This window comes from Oncorhynchus keta, unplaced genomic scaffold, assembly GCF_023373465.1.
Source record: "Oncorhynchus keta strain PuntledgeMale-10-30-2019 unplaced genomic scaffold, Oket_V2 Un_scaffold_3947_pilon_pilon, whole genome shotgun sequence".
NCBI lineage: Eukaryota > Metazoa > Chordata > Actinopteri > Salmoniformes > Salmonidae > Oncorhynchus > Oncorhynchus keta.
Window position 1 is genome coordinate 169,917 of NW_026290927.1, and position 17,325 is coordinate 187,241.

At 48.4% G+C, this 17,325-nt stretch overlaps 1 protein-coding gene across 1 annotated transcript in view; it reads right to left on the reverse strand.

Annotated features, from left to right (window-relative positions):
* The window catches only part of LOC118378204 (attractin-like), a 159,296-nt gene that overhangs the window by 113,577 nt on the left and 28,394 nt on the right, over window positions 1–17,325 (reverse strand). Inside the window, exons 4-7 of the mRNA XM_052516118.1 lie at window positions 16,204–16,294; window positions 12,435–12,684; window positions 10,929–11,112; window positions 4,625–4,779 (exon numbers count right to left, since the gene is read on the reverse strand). Of these exons, the coding sequence (XP_052372078.1) occupies window positions 4,625–4,779; window positions 10,929–11,112; window positions 12,435–12,684; window positions 16,204–16,294 (680 nt within the window). The remainder of the gene's footprint in view (window positions 1–4,624; window positions 4,780–10,928; window positions 11,113–12,434; window positions 12,685–16,203; window positions 16,295–17,325) is intronic.

Consider the following 17,325-nt stretch of genomic DNA (forward strand, 5'->3'; position numbering starts at 1 on the left):
CGCCTGGTACGGCAACTGCTCCGCCCACAACCGTAAGGCTCTCCAGAGGGTAGTGAGGTCTGCACAACGCATCACCGGGGGCAAACTACCTGCCCTCCAGGACACCTACACCACCCGATGTCACAGGAAGGCCATAAAGATCATCAAGGACAACAACCACCCGAGCCACTGCCTGTTAACCCTGCTATCATCCAGAAGGCGAGGTCAGTACAGGTGCATCAAAGCTGGGACCGAGAGACTGAAAAACAGCTTCTATCTCAAGGCCATCAGACTGTTAAACAGCCACCACTAACATTGAGTGGCTGCTGCCAACACACTGACACAACTCCAGCCACTTTAATAATGGGAATTGATGGAAAATGAAATGTGGCAAAAGGTCGCGAAGTTCAAGGGGGCCGAATACTTTCGCAAGGCACTGTATATACTGTACTCTATAACATCTACTGCATCTTTATGTAATACATGTATCACTAGCCACTTTAACTATGCCACTTTGTTTACATACTCATCTCATATGTATATACTGCACTCAATACCATCTACTGCATCTTGCCTATGCCGCTCTGTACCATAACTCACTCATATATCTTTACGTATATATTCTTTATCCCCTTACACTTGTGTCTATAAGGTAGTAGTTTTGGAATTGTTAGCTAGACTACTTGTTGGTTATCACTGCATTGTCGGAACTAGAAGCACAAGCATTTCGCTACACTCGCACTAACATCTGCTAACCATGTGTATGTGACAAATAACATTGGATTTGATTTGATTTGACGACCGACGGACCTGTAAAGAGAAAGAGAAGTTCAATTAACACAGAGATGAGAGAGGCGCACGAGCATTCAGCTCGAATATGATGGGAACATGTTGCAAACTGGATAAAACAGAGGACGGACATGGCCTTCATTCACCTTCAGTAAAATAATCACACATCATACACATTTAAACCAGTCAGTCCATCATGTTACATACACTAACAACCCTAATACATTCACTCACAACGACCACTGTGCCAACTGCACTAGATACACTAACAACACAGGGGACATTAATACATTCACTAACAACACAGAGGACATAAATACATTCACTAACAACACAGAGGACATTAATACATTCACTAACAACACAGAGGACATAAATACATTCACTAACAACACAGAGGACACTAATACATTCACTAACAACACAGAGGACATTAATACATTCACTAACAACACAGAGGACATTCACTAACAACACAGAGGACATTCACTAACAACACAGAGGACATTAATACATTCACTAACAACACAGAGGACATTAATACATTCACTAACAACACAGAGGACATTAATACATTCACTAACAACACAGAGGACATTAATACATTCACTAACAACACAGAGGACATTAATACATTCACTAACAACACAGAGGACATTAATACATTCACTAACAACACAGAGGACATTAATACATTCACTACACAGAGGACATTAATACATTCACTAACAACACAGAGGACATTAATACATTCACTAACAACACAGAGGACATTAATACATTCACTAACAACACAGAGGACATAAATACATTCACTAACAACACAGAGGACATTAATACATTCACATTAATACATTAACAACACAGAGGACATTAATACATTCACTAACAACACAGAGGACATTAATACATTCATTAACACAGAGGACATTAATACATTCACTCACAACACAGAGGACATTAATACATTCACTAACAACACAGAGGACATTAATACATTCACTAACAACACAGTGGACATTAATACATTCACTCACAACACAGAGGACATTAATACATTCACTAACAACACAGATGACATTAATACATTCACTAACAACACAGAGGACATTAATACATTCACTACACAGAGGACATTAATACATTCACTCACAACACAGAGGACATTAATACATTCACTAACAACACAGAGGACATTAATACATTCACTAACAACACAGAGGACATTAATACATTCACTCACAACACAGAGGTCTGGCTAACACAGAGGTCTGGCTAACATCACTGGCCCCGTCTGGCTAACATCACTGGCCCCGAACATTAATCTGGCATTAAACATCACTGGCTAACATCACTGGCCCCGCCCCGTCTCTGGCTAACATCACTGGCCCCGTCCAACATCACAAGGAACATCACTGGCCCCGTCTGGCTAACATCACTGGCCCCGTCTGGCTAACATCACTGGCCCCGTCTGGCTAACATCACTGGCCCCGTCTGGCTAACATCACTGGCCCCGTCTGGCTAACATCACTGGCCCCGTCTGGCTAACATCACTGGCCCCGTCTGGCTAACATCACTGGCCCCGTCTGGCTAACATCACTGGCCCCGTCTGGCTAACATCACTGGCCCCGTCTGGCTAACATCACTGGCCCCGTCTGGCTGCCATCACTGGCCCCGTCTGGCTAACATCACTGGCCCCGTCTGGCTGCCATCACTGGCCCCGTCTGGCTAACATCACTGGCCCCGTCTGGCTGCCACCAGCCCAACAATGTCCCTGCAGATTTTCAGGTATTCTCTGACTGGTAGACAATATTGTCACTATGAATGGTGGATAGAGCAACACTGAAGCATGCATGAGAGCACCAGCTGTTCCGGACGACTTAAAACCTGGACAAAAAGAACACCTACATGAGAATGCTGTTCATTGCCTGCAGCTCAGCCAGCGTTCAACACCATAGTGCCCTCCAAGCTCATCACAAAGCTAAAGACCCTGGGACTAAACACCTCCCTTTTCAACTGGATCCTGGACTTTGACGGGCCGCCTCCAGGTGGTGAGGGTAGGTAACGACACATCTGCCACGCTGATCCTCAACACGGGGGCCCCTCAGGGGTATGTGCTTAGTCCTCTCATGTACTCCCTGTTTACCCACGACTGCATGGCCAGGCACAACCCCAACACCATCATTAAGTTTGCAGACAACAACGGTGGTAGGCCTGATCACCAACAGCGATGAAACGGCCTATAAGGAAGAGGTCAGAGACCTGGCCAACTTCTCCCCAAACGTGATCAAGAAAAAATGAGATGATCATGGACTACAGGAAAAAGAGAGCCGAGCATGCTCCCATTCATCGACTGTAGACCTGGAGTAGGTCGACAACATCAAGATCCTTGGTGTCCACATAAGCAACAAATTATCATGGTCCAAACACACCAAGACAGCCGTAAAGAGGACACGACAATGCATATTCCCCCTCAGGAGATGGAAAAGATTTGTGGCATGGGTCCTCAGATCCTCAAACAGTTCTACAGCTGCACCGTCGAGAGCATCCTGACTGGTTGCATCACCGCCTGATATGGCAACTGCTCGGGCATCCGACCGCAAGGGTAGTGGGTACAGCCCAGAACATCACCGGGGCCAAGCTTCCTGCCATCCAGGACCTCTATACCAGGCGGTGTCAGAGGAAAGCCCTGAACATCCCTGGTGCCAAGCTTCCTGCCATCCAGGACCTCTATACCAGGCGGTGTCAGAGGAAAGCCCTGAACATCCCTGGTGCCAAGCTTCCTGCCATCCAGGACCTCTATACCAGGCGGTGTCAGAGGAAAGCCCTGAACATCAGTGGTGCCAAGCTTCCTGCCATCCAGGACCTCTATACCAGGCGGTGTCAGAGGAAAGCCCTGAACATCCCTGGTGCCAAGCTTCCTGCCATCCAGGACCTCTATACCAGGCGGTGTCAGAGGAAAGTTCTGAACATCCCTGGTGCCAAGCTTCCTGCCATCCAGGACTGATATACCAGGCGGTGTCAGAGGAAGGAACATCCCTGGTGCCAAGCTTCCTGCCATCCAGGACCTCTATACCAGGCGGTGTCAGAGGAAGGAACATCCCTGGTGCCAAGCTTCCTGCCATCCAGGACCTCTATACCAGGCGGTGTTAGAGGAAGGAACATCCCTGGTGCCAAGCTTCCTGCCATCCAGGACCTCTATACCAGGCGGTGTCAGAGGAAGGAACATCCCTGGTGCCAAGCTTCCTGCCATCCAGGACCTCTATACCAGGCGGTGTTAGAGGAAGGAACATCCCTGGTGCCAAGCCAGGAAAGAAGGCCATTTACATTTCTAAAGGCAGTTACCCAAGTCCTGGAATGTTCTCTTTGCTACCGCAGGGCAAACGGTACAGGAGCGCCAAGTCTAAGTCCAATTTGTTTGATTTGATTTCAGGACAAGTTATGAGGCTGTCACGCCCCCTGGTTGTAGGCCATTAAGTCTGTGCTGTTATAACTGTGTGCGATATGAGGCTGTCACGCCCCCTGGTTGTAGGCCATGAAGTCTGTGCTGTTATAACTGTGTGCGTTATGAGGCTGTCACACCCCTGGTTGTAGGCCATTAAGTCTGTGCTGTTATAACTGTGTGCGATATGAGGCTGTCACGCCCCCTGGTTGTAGGCCATTAAGTCTGTGCTGTTATGACTGTGTGCGTTATATGAGGCTGTCACGCCCCCTGGTTGTAGGCCATTAAGTCTGTGCTGTTATGACTGTGTGCGTTATATGAGGCTGTCACGCCCCCTGGTTGTATGTCTGTGGCGTGCTCATCTTGTAATGAAGGATTTATGAGTGGTTATAACAGGTTAAGGCTGTCACGTACCCAGGTCATAGGCCATGAAGTCCGAGGAGAAGCACTTGGCTCCGTGGCTCATGGACGTGTCGTTGTGCGTGTTTCCTCCAAACACCAGCATGGTTCCGCTAACGATGACCGCCGTGTGGAGGTACCGGAAGAACCCGCTGTCCTTTAGAACCGTCCTGGAAACACACAGAACCATTGAGAACATCAGCAGGAGAACAGATACAATGTGTTCCTCAAATGGTCCCCTATGGGCCCTGGACAAACCTAGTGCACTATATAAAGAATAGGACACACATATGGGCGGCTGGTAGCCTAGTGGTTAGAGTATAGAGGCAGCAGGGTAGCCTAGTGGTTAGAGTGTAGAGGAGGCAGGGTAGCCTAGTGGTTAGAGTGTAGAGGCAGCAGGGTAGCCTAGTGGTTAGAGTATAGAGGCAGCAGGGTAGCCTAGTGGTTAGAGTGTAGAGGCGGCAGGGTAGCCTAGTGGTTAGAGTGTAGAGGTGGCAGGTAGCCTAGTGGTTAGAGTGTAGAGGAGGCAGGGTAGCCTAGTGGTTAGAGTGTAGAGGAGGCAGGGTAGCCTAGTGGTTAGAGTGTGGAGGCGGCAGGGTAGCCTAGTGGTTAGAGTGTAGAGGCGGCAGGGTAGCCTAGTGGTTAGAGTGTAGAGGAGGCAGGTAGCCTAGTGGTTAGAGTGTAGAGGCGGCTGGTAGCCTAGTGGTTAGAGTGTAGAGGAGGCAGGGTAGCCTAGCGGTTAGAGTGTAGAGGCGGCAGGGTAGCCTAGTGGTTAGAGTGTAGAGGAGGCAGGGTAGCCTAGTGGTTAGAGTGTAGAGGAGGCAGGGTAGCCTAGTGGTTAGAGTGTAGAGGAGGCAGGGTAGCCTAGTGGTTAGAGTGTAGAGGCGGCAGGGTAGCCTAGTGGTTAGAGTGTAGAGGCGGCAGGGTAGCCTAGTGGTTAGAGTGTAGAGGAGGCAGGTAGCCTAGTGGTTAGAGTGTAGAGGCGGCAGGGTAGCCTAGTGGTTAGAGTGTAGAGGCGGCAGGGTAGCCTAGTGGTTAGAGTGTAGAGGCGGCAGGGTAGCCTAGTGGTTAGAGTGTAGAGGAGGCAGGTAGCCTAGTGGTTAGAGTGTAGAGGCGGCTGGTAGCCTAGTGGTTAGAGTGTAGAGGCGGCAGGGTAGCCTAGTGGTTAGAGTGTGGAGGCGGCAGGGTACCCTAGTGGTTAGAGTGTAGAGGCGGCAGGGTAGCCTAGTGGTTAGAGGAAAAGAGGCGGCAGGGTAGCCTAGTGGTTAGAGTGTAGAGGCGGCAGGGTAGCCCTAGTGGTTAGAGTGTAGAGGCGGCAGGGTAGCCTAGTGGTTAGAGTGTAGAGGCGGCAGGGTAGCCTAGTGGTTAGAGTGTAGAGGCGGCAGGGTATCCCTAGTGGTTAGAGTGTAGAGGTGGCAGGGTAGCCTAGTGGTTAGAGTGTAGAGGCGGCAGGGTAGCCTAGTGGTTAGAGTGTAGAGGCGGCAGGGTAGCCTAGTGGTTAGAGTGTAGAGGCGGCAGGGTAGCCTAGTGGTTAGAGTGTCCCTAGAGGCGGCAGGGTACCCTAGTGGTTAGAGTGTAGAGGCGGCAGGGTAGCCTAGTGGTTAGAGTGTAGAGGCGGCAGGGTAGCCTAGTGGTTAGATTTGTGTAGAGGCGGCAGGGTAGCCTAGTGGTTAGAGTGTAGAGGCGGCAGGGTAGCTTAGTGGTTAGAGTGTAGAGGCGGCAGGGTAGCCTAGTGGTTAGAGTGTAGAGGAGGCAGGTAGCCTAGTGGTTAGAGTGTAGAGGCGGCAGGGTAGCCTAGTGGTTAGAGTGTAGAGGGGGCAGGGTAGCCTAGTGGTTAGAGTGTAGAGGCGGCAGGGTAGCCTAGTGGTTAGAGTTTAGAGGCGGCAGCGTAGCCTAGTGGTTAGAGTGTAGAGGCGGCAGGGTAGCCTAGTGGTTAGAGTGTAGAGGCGGCAGGGTAGCCTAGTGGTTAGAGTGTAGAGGCGGCAGGGTAGCCTAGTGGTTAGAGTGTAGAGGCGGCAGGGTACCCTAGTGGTTAGAGTGTAGAGGCGGCAGGGTACCCTAGTGGTTAGAGTGTAGAGGTGGCAGGGTAGCCTAGTGGTTAGAGTGTAGAGGCGGCAGGGTAGCCTAGTGGTTAGAGTGTAGAGGCGGCAGGGTAGCCTAGTGGTTAGAGTGTAGAGGCGGCAGGGTAGCCTAGTGGTTAGAGTGTAGAGGCGGCAGGGTACCCTAGTGGTTAGAGTGTAGAGGCGGCAGGGTAGCCTAGTGGTTAGAGTGTAGAGGCGGCAGGGTAGCCTAGTGGTTAGAGTGTAGAGGCGGCAGGGTAGCCTAGTGGTTAGAGTGTAGAGGCGGCAGGGTAGCTTAGTGGTTAGAGTGTAGAGGCGGCAGGGTAGCCTAGTGGTTAGAGTGTAGAGGAGGCAGGTAGCCTAGTGGTTAGAGTGTAGAGGCGGCAGGGTAGCCTAGTGGTTAGAGTGTAGAGGGGGCAGGGTAGCCTAGTGGTTAGAGTGTAGAGGCGGCAGGGTAGCCTAGTGGTTAGAGTTTAGAGGCGGCAGCGTAGCCTAGTGGTTAGAGTGTAGAGGCGGCAGGGTAGCCTAGTGGTTAGAGTGTAGAGGCGGCAGGGTAGCCTAGTGGTTAGAGTGTAGAGGCGGCAGGGTAGCCTAGTGGTTAGAGTGTAGAGGCGGCAGGGCAGCCTAGTGGTTAGAGTGTAGAGGCGGCAGGGTACCCTAGTGGTTAGAGTGTAGAGGCGGCAGGGTAGCCTAGGTAAAGGTTTTGGTTTTGTGGGGGCATTTAAAAAGCCATAGTGTTTTCAGACAGATAAATGCTGTAGCCGAGGCACTTTCTAGGTGCCACACTTTATATTACCATATTTATATGCTACAATAGTCTGCCCATTTGAACAACATTTATAGAGGCCACGGCTACAATAGTCTGCCCATATGAACAACATTTATAGAGGCCACGGCTACAATAGTCTGCCCATATGAACAACATTTATAGAGGCTACAATAGTCTGCCCATATGAACAACATTTATAGAGGCCACGGCTACAATAGTCTGCCCATATGAACAACATTTATAGAGGCCACGGCTACAATAGTCTGCCCATATGAACAACATTTATAGAGGCCACGGCTACAATAGTCTGCCCATATGAACAACATTTATAGAGGCCACGGCTACAATAGTCTGCCCATATGAACAACATTTATAGAGGCCACGGCTACAATAGTCTGCCCATATGAACAACATTTATAGAGGCTACAATAGTCTGCCCATATGAACAACATTTATAGAGGCCACGGCTACAATAGTCTGCCCATATGAACAACATTTATAGAGGCCACGGCTACAATAGTCTGCCCATATGAACAACATTTATAGAGGCCACGGCTACAATAGTCTGCCCATATGAACAACATTTATAGAGGCCACGGCTACAATAGTCTGCCCATATGAACAACATTTATAGAGGCTACAATAGTCTGCCCATATGAACAACATTTATAGAGGCCACGGCTACAATAGTCTGCCCATATGAACAACATTTATAGAGGCCACGGCTACAATAGTCTGCCCATATGAACAACATTTATAGAGGCCACGGCTACAATAGTCTGCCCATATGAACAACATTTATAGAGGCCACGGCTACAATAGTCTGCCCATATGAACAACATTTATAGAGGCTACAATAGTCTGCCCATATGAACAACATTTATAGAGGCCACGGCTACAATAGTCTGCCCATATGAACAACATTTATAGAGGCTACAATAGTCTGCCCATATGAACAACATTTATAGAGGCTACAATAGTCTGCCCATATGAACAACATTTATAGAGGCCACGGCTACAATAGTCTGCCCATATGAACAACATTTAGAGGCCACAGCTACAATAGCCTGTCCATATGAACAACATTTATAGAGGCCACGGCTACAATAGTCTGCCCATATGAACAACATTTATAGAGGCCACGGCTACAATAGTCTGCCCATATGAACAACATTTATAGAGGCCACTGCTACAATAGTCTGCCCATATGAACAACATTTATAGAGGCCACTGCTACAATAGTCTGCCCATATGAACTACATTTATAGAGGCCACTGCTACAATAGTCTGCCCACATGAACAACATTTATAGAGGCCACGGCTACAATAGTCTGCCCACATGAACAACATTTATAGAGGCCACGGCTACAATAGTCTGCCCAAATTAACAACATTTATAGAGGCCACGGCTACAATAGTCTGCCCATATGAACAACATTTATAGAGGCTACAATAGTCTGCCCACATGAACAACATTTATAGAGGCTACAATAGTCTGCCCACATGAACAACATTTATAGAGGCTACAATAGTCTGCCCAAATGAACAACATTTATAGAGGCTACAATAGTCTGCCCATATGAACAACATTTATAGAGGCTACAATAGTCTGCCCACATGAACAACATTTATAGAGGCTACAATAGTCTGCCCATATGAACAACATTTATAGAGGCTACAATAGTCTGCCCATATGAACAACATTTATAGAGGCTACAATAGTCTGCCCATATGAACAACATTTATAAAGGCCACGGCTACAATAGTCTGCCCATATGAACAACATTTATAGAGGCCACAATAGTCTGCCCACATGAACAACATTTATAGAGGCCACGGCTACAATAGTCTGCCCATATGAACAACATTTATAGAGGCCACGGCTACAATAGTCTGCCCATATGAACAACATTTATAGAGGCCACGGCTACAATAGTCTGCCCATATGAACAACATTTATAGAGGCTACAATAGTCTGCCCACATGAACAACATTTATAGAGGCTACAATAGTCTGCCCACATGAACAACATTTATAGAGGCCACAATAGTCTGCCCACATGAACAACATTTATAGAGGCCACGGCTACAATAGTCTGCCCACATGAACAACATTTATAGAGGCTACAATAGTCTGCCCACATGAACAACATTTATAGAGGCTACAATAGTCTGCCCACATGAACAACATTTATAGAGGCCACAATAGTCTGCCCACATGAACAACATTTATAGAGGCCACAATAGTCTGCCCATATGAACAACATTTATAGAGGCCACAATAGTCTGCCCATATGAACAACATTTATAGAGGCTACAATAGTCTGCCCATATGAACAACATTTATAGAGGCCACGGCTACAATAGTCTGCCCATATGAACAACATTTATAGAGGCTACAATAGTCTGCCCATATGAACAACATTTATAGAGGCTACAATAGTCTGCCCATATGAACAACATTTATAGAGGCTACAATAGTCTGCCCATATGAACAACATTTATAGAGGCTACAATAGTCTGCCCATATGAACAACATTTATAGAGGCTACAATAGTCTACCCATATGAACAACATTTATAGAGGCTACAATAGTCTACCCATATGAACAACATTTATAGAGGCCACGGCTACAATAGTCTGCCCATATGGACAACATTTATAGAGGCTACAATAGTCTGCCCATATGAACAACATTTATAGAGGCTACAATAGTCTACCCATATGAACAACATTTATAGAGGCTACAATAGTCTGCCCATATGAACAACATTTATAGAGGCCACGGCTACAATAGTCTGCCCATATGAACAACATTTATAGAGGCTACAATAGTCTGCCCATATGAACAACATTTATAGAGGCTACAATAGTCTACCCATATGAACAACATTTATAGAGGCCACAATAGTCTGCCCATATGAACAACATTTATAGAGGCTACAATAGTCTGCCCATATGGACAACATTTATAGAGGCCACAATAGTCTGCCCATATGAACAACATTTATAGAGGCCACGGCTACAATAGTCTGCCCATATGAACAACATTTATAGAGGCCACGGCTACAATAGTCTGCCCATATGAACAACATTTATAGAGGCCACGGCTACAATAGTCTGCCCATATGAACAACATTTATAGAGGCTACAATAGTCTGCCCATATGAACAACATTTATAGAGGCCACGGCTACAATAGTCTGCCCATATGAACAACATTTATAGAGGCTACAATAGTCTGCCCATATGAACAACATTTATAGAGGCTACAATAGTCTACCCATATGAACAACATTTATAGAGGCTACAATAGTCTGCCCATATGGACAACATTTATAGAGGCTACAATAGTCTGCCCATATGAACAACATTTATAGAGGCTACACCCGGATGCAAGAGTAGTGAATAATGAGTTTGCTTCTGCTGTAGTGTTCAGGGTAAAATATTAAACGCTGTGGCAGTGCTTCGGTTCAGGCAGGCGTTACTCACCATCGGCTGCGGTCCACGTCGTACTTGTACAGGTCTCCAGACAGGCCGTACTTGTTCGCGCTGAAGGCCTTGTACCCTCCGTGGATGTAGATGGCCCGGGAGGAGGGGTCAAACACACTGCTGTGGCCGTACCCTCCCTGCACCAGGGCTCCATCTGTAACCACGGCACGCCACGTGTTCCTGGCTGGAGCAGTCACAGAACACAACGTAAGGTCATTCGGGAAAGTATTCAGACCCTTTACCAATGTGTTACATTACAGCCTTATTCTTTCTCAATCTACACACAATGACAAAGCAAAAACAGGTTTTCAGAAATGTTTGTAAAGTTATCAAAATATCACATTCACATAAGTATTCAGACCCTTTTCTCACTACTTTGTTGAAGCATCTTTGGAAGAGATTACAGCCTTGAATCTTCTTGGGTATCAAGCTACATGCTTGGCACACCTGCATTTGGGGAGTTTCTCCCCATTCTTCTCTGCAGATCCTCTCAAGCTCTGTCAGGTTGGATGGGGAGCGTCACTGCACAGCTATTCTCAGGTCTCTCTAGAGATGTTCGATCAGGTTCAAGTACAAGCTCTGGCTGGGCCACTCAAGGGCATTCAGAGAATTGTCCAGAAGCCACTGAGGGGTGCCCTATACCTGTACCCAGAGAGGAGTAGTTCAGTCTGGGTACAGGGGGTGGCTTGGGCAGGGCCCTGACCTTAAAGATCTCATCCAGGCCTGTCTGTTTGACTCCCAGTACCGTGCTTGCTGTGGTGATAATCCTTCTCAGCATATTTCTCTGGCTGACAGTGTAGACCGGGTGAATTGATACACCATCCAAAGTGTAGTTAATAACTTCACCACACTCAAAAGGATATTCAATGTCTGCTTTTTTTTTACCCATCTACCAATAAGGCATTGGAAAACCTCCCTGGTCTTTGTGGTTGAATCTGCGTTTGAAATTCACTGCTCGACTGAGGTACAGAGATGGGGTCTTTAAAACATCACGTTAAACACTATTACTGCACACAGAGAGTCCATGTAACTTATGTGATTTGTTTAGCAAAGTTTCACTCCTGAACTTATTTAGGCTTGCCATAACAAAAGGGGTTGAATACTTCTGACTCAAGACATTTCAGCTTTTCATTTTTAATTCATTTGTAAAAACATAATTTGCACATTGGCATTATGGGGTAATTGTGTGTCGGCCAGTGACAATAAACATCAATAAATCCATTTATTATTATTATTATTATTATTATTATTATTATTATTATTATTATTATTATTATCTCAATAAATCCATTTTTAATTCAGGCTAGAAGAACAAAATGTAGAATAAGGCAAAGGGTGTGAATACATCATCATCATCATCATCATCATCATCATCATCATCATCATCATCATCATCATCATCATCATCATCATCACCACCACCACCATCATATCACCATCATCATCACCATCATCATCACCATCATCATCATCATCATCATCATCACCATCATCATCATCACTCACCGATGTCATACTGCTGCACCTGGCTGATGTATCCATATAGAGGGCAGTGTCCAAAGAGGACCAGCATGACCGCACTACCTCCCTCCAGCAGGTGGGGCACTACATGAGCAGAGTGTCCCACCACGGCCCACTGTTCCTGGGCTCCAGCGGAGAGGGACTCCCAGGTCTGGTTCTGGATGTGGAACACCCACAGCTGGCTGGTCACGTTGCCAGTAGAGTCTATCTTTCCTCCGTACATGTAGATCTTTCCCTGGGTTTAGAGGAGGAACAGGAAGTTAGAGAGGAGGAACAGGAAGTTAGAGAGGAGGAACAGGACGTTAGAGAGGAGGAACAGGACGTTAGAGAGGAGGAACAGGACGTTAGAGAGGAGGAACAGGACGTTAGAGAGGAGGAACAGGACGTTAGAGAGGAGGAACAGGACGTTAGAGAGGAGGAACAGGACGTTAGAGAGGAGGAACAGGACGTTAGAGAGGAGGAACAGGACGTTAGACAGGAGGAACAGGACGTTAGGACAGGAGGAACAGGACGTTAGAGAGGAGGAACAGGACGTTAGAGAGGAGGAACAGGACGTTAGAGGAGGAGGAACAGGACGTTAGAGAGGAGGAACAGGACGTTAAGGACAGGAGGAACAGGACGTTAGAGAGGAGGAACAGGACGTTAGAGAGGAGGAACAGGACGTTAAGGACAGGAGGAACAGGACGTTAGAGAGGAGGAACAGGACGTTAGAGAGGAGGAACAGGACGTTAAGGACAGGAGGAACAGGACGTTAGAGAGGAGGAACAGGACGTTAGAGAGGAGGAACAGGACGTTAGAGAGGAGGAGGAACAGGACGTTAGAGAGGAGGAGGAACAGGACGTTAGAGGAGGAGGAACAGGACGTTAGAGGAGGAGGAACAGGACGTTAGAGGAGGAGGAACAGGACGTTAGAGGAGGAGGAACAGGACGTTAGAGGAGGAGGAACAGGACGTTAGGACAGGAGGAACAGGACGTTAGGACAGGAGGAACAGGACGTTAGAGAGGAGGAGGAACAGGACGTTAGAGAGGGGGAACAGGACGTTAGAGAGGGGGAACAGGACGTTAGAGAGGAGGAACAGGACGTTAGAGAGGAGGAACAGGACGTTAGAGAGGAGGAACAGGACGTTAGAGAGGAGGAACAGGACGTTAGAGAGGAGGAGGAACAGGACGTTAGAGAGGAGGAGGAACAGGACGTTAGAGAGGAGGAGGAACAGGACGTTAGAGAGGAGGAGGAACAGGACGTTAGAGAGGAGGAGGAACAGGACGTTAGAGAGGAGGAGGAACAGGACGTTAGAGAGGAGGAGGAACAGGACGTTAGAGAGGAGGAGGAACAGGACGTTAGAGAGGAGGAGGAACAGGACGTTAGGACAGGAGGAACAGGACGTTAGAGAGGAGGAACAGGACGTTAGAGAGGAGGAACAGGACGTTAGAGAGGAGGAACAGGACGTTAGAGGAGGAGGAACAGGACGTTAAGGACAGGAGGAACAGGACGTTAGAGAGGAGGAACAGGACGTTAGAGAGGAGGAACAGGACGTTAGGACAGGAGGAACAGGACGTTAGGACAGGAGGAACAGGACGTTAGAGAGGAGGAACAGGACGTTAGAGAGGAGGAACAGGACGTTAGAGAGGAGGAACAGGAAGTTACAGAGGAGGAACAGGACGTTAGAGGAGGAGGAACAGGACGTTAAGGACAGGAGGAACAGGACGTTAGAGAGGAGGAACAGGACGTTAAGGACAGGAGGAACAGGACGTTAGAGAGGAGGAACAGGACGTTAGAGAGGAGGAACAGGACGTTAGAGAGGAGGAACAGGACGTTAGAGAGGAGGAGGAACAGGGACGTTAAGGACAGGAGGAACAGGACGTTAGAGGAGGAGGAACAGGACGTTAGAGAGGAGGAACAGGACGTTAGAGAGGAGGAACAGGGACGTTAGAGAGGAGGAACAGGACGTTAGGACAGGAGGAACAGGGCGTTAGAGAGGAGGAACAGGACGTTAGAGAGGAGGAACAGGACGTTAGAGAGGAGGAGGAACAGGACGTTAGAGAGGAGGAACAGGACGTTAGAGAGGAGGAACAGGACGTTAGGGAGGAGGAACAGGACGTTAGAGAGGAGGAGGAACAGGACGTTAGAGAGGAGGAACAGGACGTTAGAGAGGAGGAGGAACAGGACGTTAGAGAGGAGGAACAGGACGTTAGAGAGGAGGAACAGGACGTTAGAGAGGAGGAACAGGACGTTAGAGAGGAGGAACAGGACGTTAGAGAGGAGGAACAGGACGTTAGAGAGGAGGAACAGGACGTTAGAGAGGAGGAGGAACAGGACGTTAGAGAGGAGGAGGAACAGGACGTTAGAGAGGAGGAGGAACAGGACGTTAGAGAGGAGGAGGAACAGGACGTTAGAGAGGAGGAGGAACAGGACGTTAGAGAGGAGGAACAGGACGTTAGAGAGGAGGAACAGGACGTTAGAGAGGAGGAACAGGACGTTAGAGAGGAGGAACAGGACGTTAGAGAGGAGGAACAGGACGTTAGAGAGGAGGAGGAACAGGACGTTAGAGGAGGAGGAACAGGACGTTAGAGAGGAGGAGGAACAGGACGTTAGAGAGGAGGAGGAACAGGACGTTAGAGAGGAGGAGGAACAGGACGTTAGAGAGGAGGAACAGGACGTTAGAGAGGAGGAACAGGACGTTAGAGGAGGAGGAACAGGGCGTTAGAGAGGAGGAACAGGGCGTTAGAGAGGAGGGGAGGAACAGGACGTTAGAGAGGAGGAGGAACAGGACGTTAGAGAGGAGGAGGAACAGGACGTTAGAGAGGAGGAGGAACAGGGCGTTAGAGAGGAGGAGGAGGAACAGGACGTTAGAGAGGAGGAACAGGACGTTAGGAGGAACAGGACGTTAGGACGAGGAGGAGGAACAGGACGTTAGAGAGGAGGAGGAACAGGACGTTAGAGGAGGAGGAACAGGGCGTTAGAGGAGGAGGAACAGGACGTTAGAGAGGAGGAGGAGGAACAGGGGCGTTAGAGAGGAGGAGGAACAGGACGTTAGAGAGGAGGAGGAACAGGACGTTAGAGAGGAGGAGGAACAGGACGTTAGAGAGGAGGAGGAACAGGACGTTAGAGAGGAGGAGGAACAGGACGTTAGAGAGGAGGAGGAACAGGACGTTAGAGAGGAGGAGGAACAGGACGTTAGAGAGGAGGAGGAACAGGACGTTAGAGAGGAGGAGGAACAGGACGTTAGAGAGGAGGAGGAACAGGACGTTAGAGAGGAGGAGGAACAGGACGTTAGAGAGGAGGAGGAACAGGACGTTAGAGAGGAGGAGGAACAGGACGTTAGAGAGGAGGAACAGGACGTTAGAGAGGAGGAGGAACAGGACGTTAGAGAGGAGGAACAGGACGTTAGAGAGGAGGAACAGGACGTTAGAGAGGAGGAACAGGACGTTAGAGAGGAGGAACAGGATGTTAGAGAGGAGGAACGGGACGTTAGAGAGGAGGAGGAACAGGACGTTAGAGAGGAGGACAAGACATGACAGCTCATGGTTTAACCTTAAATGCTCACTGTTGATAATGGTCAGAGGGTTTGGAGAGATGTATTGAGAATGAATAAATGCTTGAGATAAAGAACATTTCTTCAGTATCACGGATGCAGACAGTGAACTCAAACCCAAGACCCACATTCTGAACAACCAGGGTATAACAGGGAAATACTATTGTTATTATTTCAATGTTTCTACATCATGACTAGCTAACATGCCTCTAGAACACATACCTCATGTAGTGCCAGAGAGTGTCCGTATCGTCCCATGACGGAGTTGACAGAGCGGTTGAGAGACAGCCAGCGATGGGAGCTGAGGTTATACCTGGGAGGAGAGAGAGAAGATCAGGACCACTGAGCATCAAAGGCAAGACCAGGTAGGCCAGACCCAGGTAAGCCAGACCCAGGTAGGCCAGACCCAGGTAGGCCAGACCCAGGTAGGCCAGACCCAGGTAGGCCAGACCCAGGTAGACCAGACCCAGGTAGACCAGACCCAGGTAGACCAGGACCAGGTAAGGGTTTGGTCACAGATAAGGTTCTCCATTGAGTCCACTCCCTTGTCCAGGACTAGGCTTAATGTGTGTCTGGGAAACCTAGCCGTTGAGTACAGGATGAAAAACCAGCACCTCTTTCAGAGGCCACTGATAAGGGGACATTGTTTTCCATGGTCCATCGAGCCGGATAGGAACAACTGTCCTGGTACAGAGCTCAAATGTAATACACACAGCTAATATGAGATATCATGATGTCCAGTATTATTTACTTTTGACCCCTTTTTCATGATATCGTATTGGTAGTTAAGGTCTTGTCTCATCGCTGCAACTCCCGTACGGACTCGGGAGAGGTGAAGGTCGAGAGCCGCTGGTCCTCAGAAACACAACCCAACCAAGCCGCACTGCTTCTTGACACAATTCCCACTTAATCAGGAAGCCAGCCGCACCAATGTTTCAGAGGAAACACTGTGCACCTGGCAACCGTGTCAGAGTGAACTGCACAAGAGTGGCTAGTGCGCGATGGGACAGGGACACCCCTGCCGGCCAAACCCTCCCCTAACCCAGACGACGCTGGGCCAAACCCTCCCCTATAACCCAGACGATGCTGGGCCAATTGTGCACCGCCCCATGGGTCTCCTGGTCACGGCCGGCTGCGACAGAGACTGGACACAGCTAGCACTGCGCCACTCGAGGCCTTTTGTTTTATTTTTAAAGAAGTTCAACAAGTGTTGTGTCAACACCTGCTACCAACTAGCCACCTTGCTAGCCAGGTTGCAATAAAGCTTAGTCTGGAATAACGAACGATTCCAGTGCTGTATAAGCTGTATTTATTAAGGTCTGGTCCGGGACAATATTGACAATC